Source organism: Limulus polyphemus, unplaced genomic scaffold, assembly GCF_000517525.1.
Source record: "Limulus polyphemus unplaced genomic scaffold, Limulus_polyphemus-2.1.2 Scaffold751, whole genome shotgun sequence".
Classification (NCBI taxonomy): domain Eukaryota; kingdom Metazoa; phylum Arthropoda; class Merostomata; order Xiphosura; family Limulidae; genus Limulus; species Limulus polyphemus.
The window spans coordinates 401899-419031 of NW_013666361.1; the positions used below are offsets into that span (position 1 = coordinate 401899).

The 17133-nt window shown below is 29.7% G+C and overlaps 1 protein-coding gene and 1 long non-coding RNA gene across 5 annotated transcripts in view; one reads left to right on the forward strand and one right to left on the reverse strand.

Moving 5' to 3' along the window:
* Nucleotides 1–1835: 1835 nt before the first annotated feature.
* LOC111085974 lies at nucleotides 1836–9194 on the forward strand. Its single transcript, XR_002610739.1, has 3 exons — nucleotides 1836–1955; nucleotides 3320–4706; nucleotides 5950–9194. It is a non-coding gene; the product is annotated as an uncharacterized LOC111085974 (long non-coding RNA).
* A 2306-nt stretch (nucleotides 9195–11500) lies between these two features.
* Nucleotides 11501–17133, reverse strand: part of LOC106460320 (beta-galactosidase-1-like protein 2) — a 20911-nt gene continuing 15278 nt past the window's right edge. For 3 of the 4 annotated variants that reach the window (XM_022387019.1, XM_013920012.2, XM_022387018.1), the window contains exon 2: nucleotides 11501–13669. In XM_022387019.1, coding sequence (XP_022242727.1) covers nucleotides 11649–13559 — 1911 coding nt within the window. In that variant the 5' untranslated portion in view covers nucleotides 13560–13669 and the 3' untranslated portion in view covers nucleotides 11501–11648. Of the gene's footprint in view, nucleotides 13670–16968; nucleotides 17126–17133 lie in introns of those variants that run through there. The other variant, XM_022387020.1, reaches the window with a different exon arrangement.

The following is a 17133-nucleotide window of genomic DNA, read 5'->3' on the forward strand; positions in this document are numbered from 1 at the left end:
CTGTTGAAATTAGGTGTATCACAAAGTTATATCCAGAAAAAATAAACCAGTTTTATTTAAGAAAGGACTTGTGTCGCTAAAGTTTCGTCGGAACGAATTTACGAAAATTTAACTAACGATAGAGACGTAACAATATTTTATACTGTACATAAGAAACGAAAAGTTATTACAATCACAGCAGAATTGAACAATTAAAAAAATTTCTTATAAAATGCCCAGAAGAAAGTTGGCCTTAATAACTGATGTAGTGATATTAATACATCAAAGACATGAATATAACTACAGATGGCTCTGAATCTTGCAATTAACCCACATATAAAATATAATCAAATATGTAAGTTAAGGTCTCATCTTTCCTATCATTTCGACACTACACATATTGGAATTATTGCCAAACTATAAAGTGGATTTTTTTTAATTACTTCAACATAGTTAACATGTCCTTTTTCTGCATCATTTATTTTTTCACTTTTTTATCAAATGGAAGTCAATTAATTATCGTTTGCAATTTATTACCTCATATATACTAAATCATATGCCATACAATTAGTTTACAAAAAGAAAAATAACCTGTTAAATTTCTTATTAATTTCAATCCCTGATTTTAGATATAAATGTTACTATATCAAGCAAGCTGACAGAATAATTTACAATAAATAAATATTTTTATTAGTTGCATACAAATATTTCCAAGTACTATAATCCAAATATTCGTTGATATTTCATAATTGCATTTAATGAAACACTTTTCTTTATATTTGATAAAAGTGTGAGCAGTTTCTTTTTTGCTTTCTGTTGATTACCTCTTTATAATATTGAAAATGAATTTACTTAATAGTTCTATTAGTAAAGATTTTTACCCAATATGAAAATCACAGTTTCTTTCAGGTCTCATATCATAAGACATACAGTATAATAACTCTAAATAAAAATTAATGACTCGTGAAAAATTCATAGAAAAAAAATATTTGTGTTTACTTACTGATTTTACCACCTCAGTTCTTCACTTACTTTAAAAGCATAAGCACACAAATGCCATTATTCTCAACATCAAACCACCATAATCCTGATTGTGTAAAAACACTGTCATGACATATTCTTAGCTGCTAGTAACTTCAACCACTATAATTATGATTGTATGGAAATTCTGTAATGACATACTGCTAATAACTTCAACCACTGTAACAATGACAGTGTGAAATATTATCACAGTATATCATTAGCTCTTCTTCATTACATCAAAGTTGTTATGGTATTTAATTTATTGCTAATTCCCTCTACCACCTTATTATAATTAAGCCATAACTATCTTTATTATTTCAGATGACAATAACCATTTCGCAAACTTTGAGTTACATGGTATCATCTATACATAATTTAATTATCAAACTGCCTTTACTTTGGATCAACACAGTACCTTTCAATAGTAAAACATTTATAGCGAATTTCTTTAAAAAATTAGGAAGTTTTATCAGTTATTACTCCCAGTAAATTATGAATATATGTTGAAAGTAGTAGTACTATATTGCATGGAAAAAGTTATGTTATATATAGGGGCAGTCTTTATCACATTTGCATTCATAAAAAACTGGCTTCATTTCTATATGAATACCTTTATTAGTTGTTTTGACTTCTTACAGTTAATTTAGTTCTATCATTATGTATCATACCAATTCAGTATGTTTGGCAACTGTAACATATCTGTCAGTCTGATATGTTTCTTCAATTTTCATGGTTTTTTTAGGAGATCAGTTACATATATATATATATATATAAATAGATTAAATCCTTCATTTTACTTATTTTTTTCATATAAGGTATGATACATATACCGCTTGTTTTAATGTATATTTACATGAAATTTGTTTTTTCTTACTAGAGAAGATGAACAAAGGCTGAATCAATCCTATCATACAAATTCATGTGATAGTAAAAGACAAAGGAGTCTTAGAGAGGTAAAAAAAATACTTTACAAGGGCTTAAGTGTCTAATATTGTATTTTATATGTCTTGTTTGTTTGTTTTCAGTTTATTATGGTTAAAATGTTTAGTTTATACATTTAATTTTACATATGACTAATGCTTTCATTGCATTATTATAGCTACTTTATTTAAATTTTAAGTATTAGTTTGTTTTATATGTCAGTCTTAGTTTTAAAAATGTTAAGCTATCTGAGAATGCACTGTGTAGAATGTATATAAAAAAGGATACACGCAAACTTTCTTTGTTTTTGAAAATTGCCATTATTGATACAAGTATGTTAGATATCAAGAGCTCAAATTGTGTAGTAATTACATTCAGATTTTTTTTAACTTAGCAACTTATAAATATTTTTAACTTTATTTAAATACTAATTTATTGTTTACATTCAAAATATTAGATTAAAATAAAAAGGTATGATTTAAAAAGTTTCAAGTTATAAATTACAACTTAACTTCAGAGTTTAATGTAATAACTGACTTAGTTGTAAGCAATTATAGGAGTTAACATATTGTAATTCAACATTAGAGTGACATTTTATAATGTTTATACATAATTAACATTTTTCTCCTTTCTTTTATTATATTGATAAAAACATCATTAATAAAAGCATCATGATAATATTTATATCAATACAAATTATCATAGGTTAAAAATGTAATATTTGAAACTGTATTTTATCAGGTTATTCATTTTAAATCATTAATGTCACCAATTTCTTTTATAGATGACTTAAACAAAGTATTTATGATGAACATACAAAGGTGATATAAGCAATAATTACTTATTTCAGAGTAGCACTTGTAGAGAAAATCTTGAATGACTGATTTCAAACAGTAGGTCAGGTAGAAAGGACAACATCAATTGATGCAACCATCAATAAATAAAAACTCAGGCCTGGAAATTAGTAGTTTATGACTACCATTGATCAAATCATCACTTATTTCACCAACCACTTTACCACAACCACCATCCAATCATATCATGCCTATTTCAATCCTTCTAGATGACATATAAACCCCTTAGAAACTGGTGCAAGCTGACCTAAAGATGAAAGACAAATGTCTTTCAAAATGTCGTCATTTCTACCTGATCTACTTTTATTAATTAGTCCTCAAAGACTACCTCTACAAGTATCACTCTGAACTAAGTAGTTTTTACCTGTTTCACCTTTGTTTGTTGGTCATCACTTCATTTTTCATTTGATATTGTGTTGCTTGCTGTGATTATATTTGTGTGTTAGCATTTATATTTGCAGTAACAAAAATATTTTCATAATAATGTAAAGTTCATTGTCAAATATTTTACAAATATGTTGTTTTTCTGTTCATTCTAACAGGCATCATCGTAATTCCCTGTTTTTTGTTGTCTGATTTTTACCCAAGTGTTTCAGCTGACAGTTTTGAAGACTTTGTGCATTCAGTTACTTATATGCCTTGTGTCAGTTATGTCTTGCTATTATAGGTGGCAGACTTTCGTCATTCGTGTCCAAGTTTTTGTGATTTGTCATGGATAGCAGCCTTGTATTATTCATGTTCATATCTCCACCTACCAAGCTACTGTGAGTCATGTCCATGTCTTGGTCTTTGTAATTCTTTATAAAATACGTTAATTTTGCATGAAACTTACAATCTAACCTGACTCACCAGGATATCTGCTGTCACAAAGTACCATGTCTCAACATAAGGAAACTGTTCTGTGGCTGCTGCATGAAACCAAACTTTGAGAATTAACAGAATGTGGATTGTGTAGAGTTCAACATCTGTGATCAAGTTTGTATAAGAAGATGTAGGTTATTATAAGGAAATTGAAATGTAATGAATATTCTTCTTTGACTACTAGCCCAGGAAAGCAGTACATAACCCTTGTGGTCCACCTTTATATCATTACTAACACTACATAATATGTTGAAACTTCAACATCCAGATTTCTTTTTTAACTGATTTTTCAGATAGTATAACACAGTCTCATTAGTAAATCTTAAGTATCTGACCAATGGAAAACTCTGTATCTTGACTCTTAACTTTGTGATCATTTAGTTTAACTAAAAGTCCTAAGAGCATTGTGACAATTAACATCTAAGATTTTTAGCTGGACTTGTTCAATCTGTATGCATATTAACAAGTTCATCTCCAACCTCATGCATACTGACTGTTAAAATAATAGTAATCATGTCTTCACTGAAAACTAACCCTTTTAATAAGTATACTAGATAAAACTTGTTCCTATTCACATTTACCAGTGAACTACTTTGAAAGTTTGTTGCTGTATACTTATAATCAAATTATGATTTGAAAGTTTCACTGTAACATCCAAAATACTGCATCAACTACGCACCTTAAAATTAAACCTCTTATTTCTTCAATGTACTTGATTTACTATAACAGGTTTCAAAGCTGCACCCTCAGTAATCATTAAAATGGATCATCCACTTTGAAGTTTAATCAGAGTTTCTCGGCTTCTGTACAATATCAGTAAGTGTGCTACGACACTTGTAACCTGATAAGAATTCTGTGTGTTTTACCTACAAATATTAAAGGAGAAACTTTGAAAGAGATAGTGGGAAAGCTGAAAATTAAGCAGTCACAGAGAAAACATTATCCATGCAAGGAAACCTTGATCTGCTGATAGAATCACAGCTTCTAATCAAGCAAGTTGATTTATGAAGAATGGAATTTTAACTATCAGAAGCTGAAAAGTGAACAGTTTAAAAGTATAACGTATAGGTAAGGTCCAGATAAAATTCATTTTTTGTTTTTTAATTTTTCTCTTCCAGCATAATAGTACAATTTCTGACTATTTGTTTTTTTTTATTAGAGCCCCACCCCCATATATTGGAAGGTTAATATATTGTTATAACTTTGCAGTTTATGCAATACTACTAGCATTTCAGTTGGATACTCAAACTTTTGATAATTCCATTTTCACAAATTTGTATTTGTTGTCCAATAATTAGTAGAAATATGTATTAGACAGTATAGTAAAGTACTTTCTTGATCAACTTTCTTTAATGTTTGTTTTTAATTCAAAGAGAGTTAAAAACATTTTTGCAGATTTTGCTGTTGTCTTTTATGAGTTTCTATAAGTTACATATTAAATAAGCAATGTAGATGTGCCAGTTTCACTTTAGTTAGAAATGAGGCAACCTGAGGAACCTTACCAAAAGGCATTCTCATGGCTTAAGGTCCACCTAAATAAAAGCCTTAGATTACAGCGTCTATGAATTTCAACTTGGAGATTTATATAATAAAGCAATCAAACTTTTACCATTTACAGATAGCATTTTTTCAGTAAAGTTGTTCAGAAGTAAAGGATGGTCTATGTCATACAATGCCTGTTTATTCTATTAAATAGGTCATAAGCTAAATTTCTGCATGAATTTCTTAACAATATTTGTCCTTAAGTTGTAAGTTTACAGTCATCTTATGCTACTGTTTTGCAGTTTAACTGTATTGATCATAATAATAATTATAATCGACACCTAATTCAGTCTTTTCATTAATCTTAAAGACTTATTAATTCTCAAAAGTACCTAAATGAAATGTTAAAAGCAAAAATACTACTCCTAGAAATCAATTTCACTGTGAAAAGTGGGTTGACTTAAAAGTTACAATTTTCCTGTTTATTATTTTGCTCTTTTCTTTTTCAGATATAATGGACAAGGTTTTTAAACTTTGTTAAATAGCTTTTAAAGCTTAGAAGCCACTTTTTTGCTATTTTATGATATGTGTTGAATTGAGTTGTAACTTAAAATTCTAGTTGATTTATAACACTACATAATTTTGAAAATTACTTAAGATGGCATATCACCCTTCAATAATACTAACAGATTACAAGCAGGGATTTTTTATTTACAATAACAGTCAGTTTGTTTTTTCTTTACCTAATATTTTTTGGTTTACTCTCGAGTTGTTCATCATATAGCTTTCATTATTTATCTCCATTTGTTAAACTGAGCTTTATTCACAGTCAAGGAAGAGCCTGTAAGCAGCAGGTTATCACTATTAATAGACAGAAGATGATTTATGCCCAAGAAAAGAGGGTTATGTTGATGGATGCTTCCAACCTTGAACAGAATAAAATGGTTCAGCAACTACAAGAGCAGTATGATCCTCATATGTCAAATATCCTAGGTAACCATTCTAATAATGGTCTTTCGACAGAGTTTGTGAATATTAGTTGTAGGAATAGCTCAAAGTTATTAAGATGTGTTTAAGCATAGCTTTTACTATATTTGTCGAAATTTCTTTCAAGAAGTATAAATTGTTTATTAAATGTAAAAACAAGAAAGTTATTGGATTAACAAAAACTAAATGACAGTTAATAACAAGAATATTATCAGATCATTATTATTAATATCATAACTAATGTTTACAAATAAATTATTTTATCAGTCAGTTTTAGACCAATTGTTATTGGTTCTTTACAGAGATATATACTTTAAGAAGGCCATGGTGTTGTGAAAAATATTTAAATGGTTAGAATTTCAATATAAAAAAGGAATGTACAATATATAGAACATTTATTCACAAGTGTGTATATATTAGGATCAGTTTTGTTTTTTAATTACCTGAGAGTGCATTACATTTTGCAAATAATGCCATTTTAATAAAGAAAATGCATGCATGCATATATGTATTAATTGTAATACATGAGGAATTCCACATTGATAAAAGTTCATTAATGATACCATATCAATAATGTTTCAAAATAAATTTATCATTTTAATGACAATCAGCTTGAAAAATATTAAAGAAATTACTAAGAAGAGTGAGAAATTTTACAGCTGAAAAAAAGTTAGTAAATCAATACATTTTCCAAAAATTAGGACTTGTATGCTGTATTATGTCATGAAAGTAGTCATATCAGTCATTGACCCTCAGTAGATGTGAACTTTGTATCCTAGAAAGTTGTTAAATCATTATTTTCTCTTTAAACTTGTTAAATCTACAGCTTTTCTTTTCATTTCTTTTCCTTCCTTAAAAAAGGATGAATACAGTTAGAGAAAGAGAGAGATTTGTAGACTACTAAATTGTCAAAATGTATTTATAAAATACTCATTAGTTGCACTAGTCATGACCTTCAGAATATTAAGACTTCTAAAGATCTGTCATAGTGAATAAATAGCTTAGCTGAATGAACAGGGTTTTGTTAAGGATAACATTATTACATTAAGCCTCCAACTACAAGTATTTATCATTTTTGTTGTTCTTGAAGATCTACTATCCTTACCGAGCACTACATATTCAGTCAACAATTTATTGAGAAGTGTTATAAATTGTAAATAAAAGAATTGTTTTATTCAGTACTGATCAATGAGCTATATGAGTTGAAGTTACTACACCTTAGTTACAAGGTTAAAAATATATAAACAGTTTTTAAACTAGCCATGGAGTATTCATATTTGAACAACCATTGCGTGTCATTTGTTCCACTTCAAATCTTGAATCTCAGTTGTAATGTTAATAAAGTATAGGGTAGCATTTATCTTTAACCATGCAATTTGTAGATGTGATAGATCTGTTTCTATCCAACAAGAAAATCTACTTTTCTGAAAGAACTTGCAATTTATTTCTCACTGGTCTAATTTATGTTGTGATTAACAATGGTAAAAATTATACTTTTGAATAATTGCAGTTTGGAATCAGATCTGTGAATTCACAATTATATTTTCTCCAAAAGATGCAAGTTGTGAGTAAAGCAAAAGTGTTTTATTATTCAAATACTTAATGCTCTGCCTCAAAATTTCATTCAACAATTTGTTTCTTAAATTAAGCTGTACAGTTCCTAGTGCTGATCATAGCCAAGTGTGAAGGATATTAAATCCTAAGTAATGGCCATATAGAAAATGCCAATAATAAGGGGTCAATTAAGAAAAAAAGTGTTACATTTTTCATACAGTTGAAATACAAAATGTACAAGAAGTTCATTGTAGTTTTATAATATATGCTATTAGTTAAGGATAAAATGCTGTTATCAAGATTTAAGAAATATATTCACACTGATGGTAGTTAAACTGGTTCAGAGTATTAGTTTCTCAACCCTGAAACATATTTTTCTACATGTGTGAAGTTTTCACTTATTTCTAACAGTAAGGACACTGTGTCAATAAAATGAAAGGTGACGATTCAAAATTGTCATAAAAATGTCCTCACCTATTAGAAGAGCGTAAATTGAGCAAGAATCTGAAAATAACTACTTTATTTTATTTTCTGAAATAAATGGTAAAATTTTCAAATATTTTACAGTGGTAAAACTTCCTACTTGGTTTTTATCACTCTTGTGCATCGTAATTTTTGTTTGAGCCAACTTGAAAGTTCCAATAAAAAAATAAATAATTTAGCTATTTAATATCACTTACTTAATTCAATTCAAAATAATTTGCAAAGTTCTTTCTATTTTATACTATTTCAATCAAACATTTTCTCAAAGAATTTTAATGTTAAGAAAAATATTTGAAACAGTTACACCTACAGATAAAATTATAGGTTTTGGTCAAATGCAGTTACTTTTCCAAACGTTCAACTGAGGTTATATCCAGTTAGCATATATGTACATGAAAATGACTAAGTTTGGGTAAGAAGTATTTTAAGCTGAGTAACTTAAATGTGATTAATTACATCTTGAACTTTTTGGTTATCAAGGCATCCATTAGAATTAAGAAGTTTTGTTGATTAGAAAACAGTAAAAGAACTTCAAAAATGTTCATAAATATAAGCTTTTTGAATGTATGGTTGAATTCCTTCCAAGATAAGATGAATATTTATTAAATATATTGAAATGTTGAAGTTTCTAAACAAGGGAAACTGCTATCTTGTATATATATGTTTCATTGTTTACAAGTATGCATATAAATGCATACAATAGTAAAGAGTGTAAAGTAATTGTTTTGTTGTTCAACTTTTGTTATAATGTAAGATATGTATATTGAAAGGTTGTTTAAGTTACTTTTTGTGAATGTATAAACTACTGTTTGGAAGAGGGTTACACAATTTTTGGTTTTCAAATTAGACACTATAAATTAAATTTTTATCTTGTATAAAATATGTTTACTTGAAGAAATTCCATTCTGTGCTGTTGTAAATATTAAGTATATTTGACCATGAAGCATAAGTAGATGCATTGATTTCTACAAGTTTAACATTAAGTGTTTGATTATGAGAAACCTTAGAATTGTGTATTATCAAAGGTTCATTAAACAGGTTTGTAAACCATTGTCTCAAACTGTGTACTCAAAAACATGAAAACAATAGCTAAGCAGTTCTAGGAAGTGCTTGTAAACTCAAAAAAGTACATATCAAATTCAGAACTGTCAAATACATGAACAATAAAATGTTTTTAATAATTAGATGTGTTTTGAATAGGGTTGTACACATCTGACTAGAATTTCCAAAAACAAAGGGTATTGTCATTTCAGATTTATTATTAGGTGCTAAAAATTGCTTTTAACAGACAGAGTATGTATTTAGATTGATCTAAAAAACCAATAACAATGGGAAAAGTTCTACTAATACATTGGATGAACTTACAAGGTGCACACATTGTTTCTGATATCACTTAAATGTATCTGAAGGGAGCTAGTAAAGGAAAAAACATAATCCTTACAAAATTCAGTGTTTGACAAGTAGTACAAGTACTCTCAGTAAGTGAGATATGCTCAACTTGTATTTTTATTGAGGATTTATCCTGGAGTGGACTGTAGCTGTACCACAGATACTCTAAACCAGGAATGGTAAAACCATAAATGACAAGGGATAACAGTAATTAAGAATTCTCAGGCCTTTGTCTGGTTTAACAATGTGGTGTCTTTCTGTCCTTTGTGGAGTTTTGAATCCAACTTTTTCTCTCTGCACCAACAGCCAGAAATATTCTTTACTGTGAATACAGAAGCTGTTCAGTAAGTTTGTGTGTTTTAAATTACTTTCCATGTTAATTTTTTCTCTGCAAGACATTTCTGAAACCTCCTGCATTGCGAGTCTAGATACCTTTCTGTCACCTGTCAGGTATCTGAATACATTACTACATGAACTCAAGATTCAAACAACTTGAATGATATTAGATATCAGGTATCTGGATACCACGCAGACTTAAGATTGAAACAATTTGATTGATGAATATGTCCTTTGTTCACTTTCCAAACTGAGACAAATTTAATAATTAATATTTGATAACTGAAAAAAACCACAGGTCTTGTAAATGAGTACCATGTGTAAAGTTGTTATATATATTGCAGGATTCAGTATCAATATATTTTTTAAATTTCTTTAAATTCTAGTTAATATTTGATATTTCAAAGGTTAAAATATTGCTTCCAAGAAATCACTTAATTTACAAAAATCTTATCAAAACATATATATAATTAAGTTACACAATTTCAAATTTCTGTAATTCTTTGTGTTCAGCATTTCCAGAATCAAATGTGGTCCATACTATTACTGTATATAGGGTTATTATTAAGGTAATTAGCCTATTCTAACTTCTTTAGGTATAATATTTGGAAGATAGTTAATGAGACAACACAAAATTATGACCACAGTGCAAACAATAATGGCCACCGGGAAGCTATGATCATGAAAGTTGCAACAATTATATATATACTAAGATTAACTTTGCCTTTTGGCTTGGCTCCCAACAAGTAATCTCTGAATATTAGAGGATTGTTTTCATAGTCTTAGTACAGTGATGATAGTAATGTTGATATAGGATGAAGACCCTACCAACATTAAAATGGAAAACTAATGATAAGGATTATCAGGAATACTTTTAACAAAAATCACACAGAACTCCCATATCCAATACTATAAAAACGGCATAAAACATCAATGCTGTATTCCTGCAGGATACAGATCACCCAAGAACCAGGAGATGCTTGCAAACATCAAAACTTCTCGCTCCAATTCCTTGCTTGAGTGAGAATCAGAACATATTATCCAAAACCAAGTTAATATTCACAACTGTGTACTTTTAAAAGAAAAAATCTTAATGTTTTTAAAACAAACATACTTAATTCTATCAAATTACAAACTTATCTTAATACCTTACCACCAGATGGGTCCACATATTGTATTATATTGAGTAATTTTATGCCTGTTACAACATTCAATATAAGGAACTAATAAAAATTGTAGGTGAAATCATTTTCCATATAAAACGAATAGGGAATCCCAAAATTTATCAGTGGGATTAATTCAATATTACTGATGTTTTTTTTGTAACTAGTATGTTATTATGGACATTGTTGTCAACAAAGCCATATTTGAAAATGCAATTTGGTGCATAAGTTAATAGTTTAGAAAAATGTGTTTAAATAAAATTAATGGGGCCCTTTTGAACCCCATTAGCAAAATATCAGGATTAAGATCTCATTATGTACAAAATGAACTAACTTAATGGTTATTTCTGAAAATGTGGAATTATTTTGTGGCTTTAATTCAAATGGACACAGACTAAGTTTGATGACAGTAACTAAGTTAGCTCCATCCTTCGAACAATATGTTATCAAAATACCAAATATTTATTAATCAACTGTTAATATTTATCAATTACATGAATCCAGAATAATAACTATATTAAAGAAATGAAAACTATCATGATCATTTTGGGTTACCTAATCTATAATGTATATCCCAACCAAAACATTAACAAATTCAGTAAAATGTCTACTACACTTATGGTGAATTCTGATCTAGAATGGGATGATCTAATAAATCAATAGATAAAACAGTGTTGTGCAACTCAAATACTAAAACAGTATTGTCACCATCTCTTAGTAGAGGGCTTGGCACATATAAAGTCTGCTGTGGTCCAACCTTCCAGTAGCGACCAATGTTAAAACCATTAACAAACACAACACCTTTCTGCCAACTTTCAGAATACAAGAAACTGTCTAACAGTTTCTCTGAAAGATGAAAGTCTATCTTGTACAGAGCAGGTCTATAGATCTGAGAACTTGGCTCAAAATTTTCCCATTTATCATCATGTGCTAGTTCTTGGATGAAAGATTGATCAAAATTCAAAGGAAACACAGTCCAATTATGAATCTCTTGTTCATTCAAACAGACTGGACCACGTAAGCCTTTCCTTTGATTATTGAGGTCATCAGGCATACCATAGTTTATTCGACCCAGGTTCTCCACTAGAATATCAAGAGTATGGGACTCTGACATTTCTATTTTTGGAAGTTCAACTTTTGGCATGGTTCCTGCCAACCAATTTACAACTGCTATTTCAAATCCATCCCAATAAATTATTGCTCTGTCAGCTACCCCACCTGACAAGGTCAAAATCCCACCATCAGTTACTTTGGTTCTGTACATAATAAAACCAAAGTTTTGGCCAAAGTTGTTCCCAAGGTCCAATATTTCCATATTAATTGGGGCCACTGTGTGTTGTGGCTTTATTCTGTCTGTAATTTTAGCCCAGGGTAAAATTTTGTTAACAGTCAGATTTAGCAAACTCATTTTCTTGGTTTCATAAGGTAATGGAGGATTTCTAAGTTTTGGACTGGAGCAGTATTCTTTTATTATTTCTTGTGTTTTAAAGTATTTTGCAGTGTAATCCCCAGACTCTGTTAATGGAGCATCATAATCATAACTGGTAATTGTAGGACTGTAAGAGGTTTCTGGGTAGGGAAACTTTACATTAGCACCATTTAGAAATCCAAAGTTAGTACCACCATGGAACATATAGATGTTTACAGATGAATTTAGTTTCAGGATATTTTTAAGTTCTTCAGCGTATGCTTCTGCAGGGTGTACATTGTGTGTTTCAGTCCAGTGGTCAAACCAACCAGACCAATACTCTGCAACCAAGAGGGGTTTATCTGGCTGCATTTTTTTCAGATAATTTAACTGTTCTTCAGCTCCTTCCTTGAAATTAGCAGTCATTAGAACTCCAGGAATTGATCCACGATGTCCATCTGATATTGGTAAGTCAGATGTAAAAAACAATTCTTTGATGCCAAATTTCTCCATGGTTGACTTTACAAAAATCATATATTCAAGGTCTTTATCATTTTCTTCAGTGTTTCCAAATGAAGCAAATTCATTTTCAATTTGCACAGCAATAATTGGCCCTCCATTCTTGCTGAACTGAAAGTTGCTCACTAGAGGAATCAATTGAGAAAAATACTTTTTTACTGCCTCCTTAAAGGGTTGATAATTAGAACGGACTTGCATGGAAGTATCTCTCAGAAGCCAACTTGGCAAACCACCAAACTCCCACTCTGAACAAATGTAAGGTCCTGGTCGGAACAACACAAACATATCTGCTTCTTTTACTTCTTTCAAAAACTTTCTCAAGTCAAGGAGACCACTGAAATTAAATTCTCCAGGATATTCTTCATGCAAGTTCCATGGAACATAAAATTCTACAGTATTAAGTCCACAAGCTCGCATTTTTGTTAGTCGATCCTTCCATTGCTGTTGTACAACACGAAAATAATGTAACGATCCTCCCAATATTTGAATTTTTTTCCCATTTAAAATAAAGTTATCTCCACTTGCTTCAAGACCAGATTTTATTCCATTTTCTGTATAATATTCATATAAGGAAGGAAGTTTTTCAGCTTGATTAGCCATTTTAAACTGATTCTTCTAAAAAAGTTAATAACTCAAAACAATGCAGTTTCCTCAAACTCACACCTGTGAAGCCATTTTATAAATGCAACTTTCTGATTTTTTTTTCTAATCTGGAAAAAAAAATAATATATATAATGATTTTTAAAACTCAAATAGTCAATATCAATAAAGATATTTACATTTTATCACCTTTTTCATTATAAAAGTGTGCAAAACTTACACCAAGCTGTTTTCCACATCAAAAGATATTTAAAGCTCTTTTGAATAAAATTTCTTATAATAAATTTAGATGAGCTGATAAAACTTTAACCTGTAGTATTCAGCTAATTATGTCATCAGATCTGTTGTCCAATATAAGCAAATTTAATTTAACTTTCAAACTATACCACTGTAATGTGAACAAATCAAAAGCACTAAATCTAGCTGTAAAATTAAACAAATGAATTATGATTTGTTTGTAATTAAGCAAAAAGTTACACAATGCGCTATCTGTGTTCTACCCACCACAGGTATCGAAACCAGGTTTATAGTGTAGCAAATCCGCAGACATACCTCTGTACTACTGGGGGTCAAATAAATTATGAAAAGAAATATGTTGTGTGTGTGTGTGTGTATATATAAAACTTTGCACCACACATAACCTACATTTATATATAGATGAGAAAAACTGTTTGAACTAAATGTGTACATAATTTCATTGGGCTCACTTTGTATTCGAGAAGGAATATTGACTACAACTTTGAATTTACTACACATATCTATACAAGATGTGACAAAGTTTAAGTAAAATATACAAGTCTGTTATACACAAATATTAAGATGTTCTACACAAGTAGTTGTAGGAAAGATATATCTGTGAATAAATTATGTCAGTCTGAATTAGACTTAGATGTCAGAGTGCAAGGTGATGTTGACGTGAGGAATAAAAATATTTTTGTCCATCAATACAGTCTGCCTATTGCACTTGCATGTCCTCTAGAACCTCTGAAATGCATATCTACAGTTTTTTTGTTTTTATTCAGTATTCCTGTATAATGTATCTGGTATTTACTTTGCTCTTCCATGAACTGCCACTAAACCAGCAATGTAGGGTAAAATAAATATTTGATGACATTATGACTTTCACTGGCAAAATGCCAGGCTCCAAGATGTGTGGGGATTTGTTAGTTAAATATTAAATTGAAGCATTTAGAGGAATAGCTGAAATTACACATGTTCTACAGTAATTCTTGTATGCTGAATCCAAAAAATAATATCCATTTTTCTCCATCACGTACAGATTTTTCACAAAACATCATAATGCAATACATAAAAGAAAGACCACAACACATAGTTTGAGACTAAAAGACAGATTTCACAAAAAAATCAGGATGAATGAGGATGCATATTCATTTGACATCAGTGTTCTTTCCTTTTCTTCAGTTTGTTTATTTTTGTTAACAAACATAATAATAAAAAATGTTCATTGTGGTAAATTAGATAATTTAATGTAAGTAAGAATTTTTTTCTTCCGATTTATAAATAATCCTTACATGATATAACATTTTTTATAAGAAACCTAACTTTGGTTTATATAAGAACTTTTGGTGCTACTATAGCGTGTGGTCTACCGAGACTTTTACACTTAGTTAAATAGACAGGTTAAGTCAGGTCAGGTGGGGTCTTCTATGATCCTTCTGGGGTAGGGGTAATAGAGTCCGGTGGGTCTTGGTAGAGTACAGATACTGGTAGACCGCACACTAAAGTAGCACGGAACTTTCTTATCTTTGAGCTTTGTTTTCATGTTCTCAGTGCTAGTAATATCAGAATTGTTATTATCTTCTGATAAAAGGATGCTACCTACTTAAATTAGAACTAAAAATTAATCAAGCAGTTAATGTAATTAATTTAACATACCATTTGGACTTATAACAATTAGAAGGCATTGATGTATCAGTTGGTACCCTTGCTTTTATTGATATTTTTTTGGTTGTAATATTCAGTGCATTTGATTAATTTTGTTTATAATATTTTTGTTAAGATAACATGAGGTTTACATTTTCTTTAAAATTGATTTCTAGCTTCTCTAAAGTTTGATTTATTCAATTTATTTGATTCTGTTTTACAAGAGTTTGTTTATTCCACTTTAATAACACAGGCCTGCAAATTTGAACTTCATAAAAGTTGTTTTGGTTTTATTAATAGATTTTCCATAATTCAGTTAGGTAGATTTCAAAAACATTTAATAAACTGGATATTAACAAGTTTTCTGTAGAAAAAAACAAGCTAAAAAAATAGCTGTAATCATGTGATTTGCTTCCAAACAGTAACTTTCAGCTACTTATGACTGTCTTTCAAGTTATCTCCTACCACACCTAGATTTACCTGAAGGTGCTGGTCAATACTGAAACTGAGAGGAATTCTTAGAAAATGAAGAAAGTTTGCAGGCACTTTAACGTAATCATTAAGAATGGTATTTGTGTTTTTTGTCTGAAAATAGACAAAATTCTCATTAATGTATGTTTATAAATAGAAGATTTAAGTTTTTCCTGAAATATTGTATATAGTGTGGACTTGTTTGTAATTTGTTTTATTTAACACATCTTGAAAAATGGGAAGGCTGAATTGTTTTTATCTTGGCCATTTACCAATGTTAAACATTTTTTATCATTAATGAAGTCAGAATATTTTTCTGTTTAGTATGTAACAGCATAATAAATAAAAAAATCCTAATAATTTTTTCATGGAATCCAGTAGGTTTTTTGTATTATTGGAATATTTTTGAAGTAAAACTGATATCACATGATGTAAACAATTTGAATTATGATTGGTTGTTTTTAAATACATTTCCTCTGTCCAAGTTTCTTGGACACTATGATACAGAATGCATCTGTTTTAGAAGTGGTACAATATTTTGGTCAATAGAGTTGCTTGACTCAACTGTACCAATGAGAATGAGACATTGTTAAGTGTTGAGTGGAATTGAGAGGCAAAAAATAAAAAAAATATTAGTATGATTTATATTAGAAACAAATAACAGAATCGCATTGCCAAAAAGAGGTAACCATACATTTAGAATTACTTACAGAAAAGCATTAACACACAAGTATTACAGTTCACCTTGAAACTATCTATGTACAAATGGAATATATATACAAAGAAAGAAGGTGAGAATAAAAAAAAATCAAGGGCATTACATAAACGTATACAGTATATGTATAAATAACAAACATTTCAACAGAACTAAAATTAAACAATTATTTTCTCATTATCATTCATAGTTGTCAACATTAAGTCATAACGGATAATGTCTGTGGTCATAGTGCCTAAATGCGTTGGGGATATTCCATCTATCAGAAAATATTAAACAATACAGCAGCTATTGAAAATCAGTCAAGGATTAGGAGTTGAGTGGTTACTAGTAACATACACGTCTTAACTCCTGCTGCTTTTACGTTTTAGTTCACTGTCTGCCGCCAGTTGTGGGAAGGCAGTTACTCTACTCAGACATAACCTGCCCTAAAAATTCTACAAGAAAAAACTCCCAACCTCCACCCCCTTTATTTACAAAATTACGTTAAACCAGAAGTAAAAA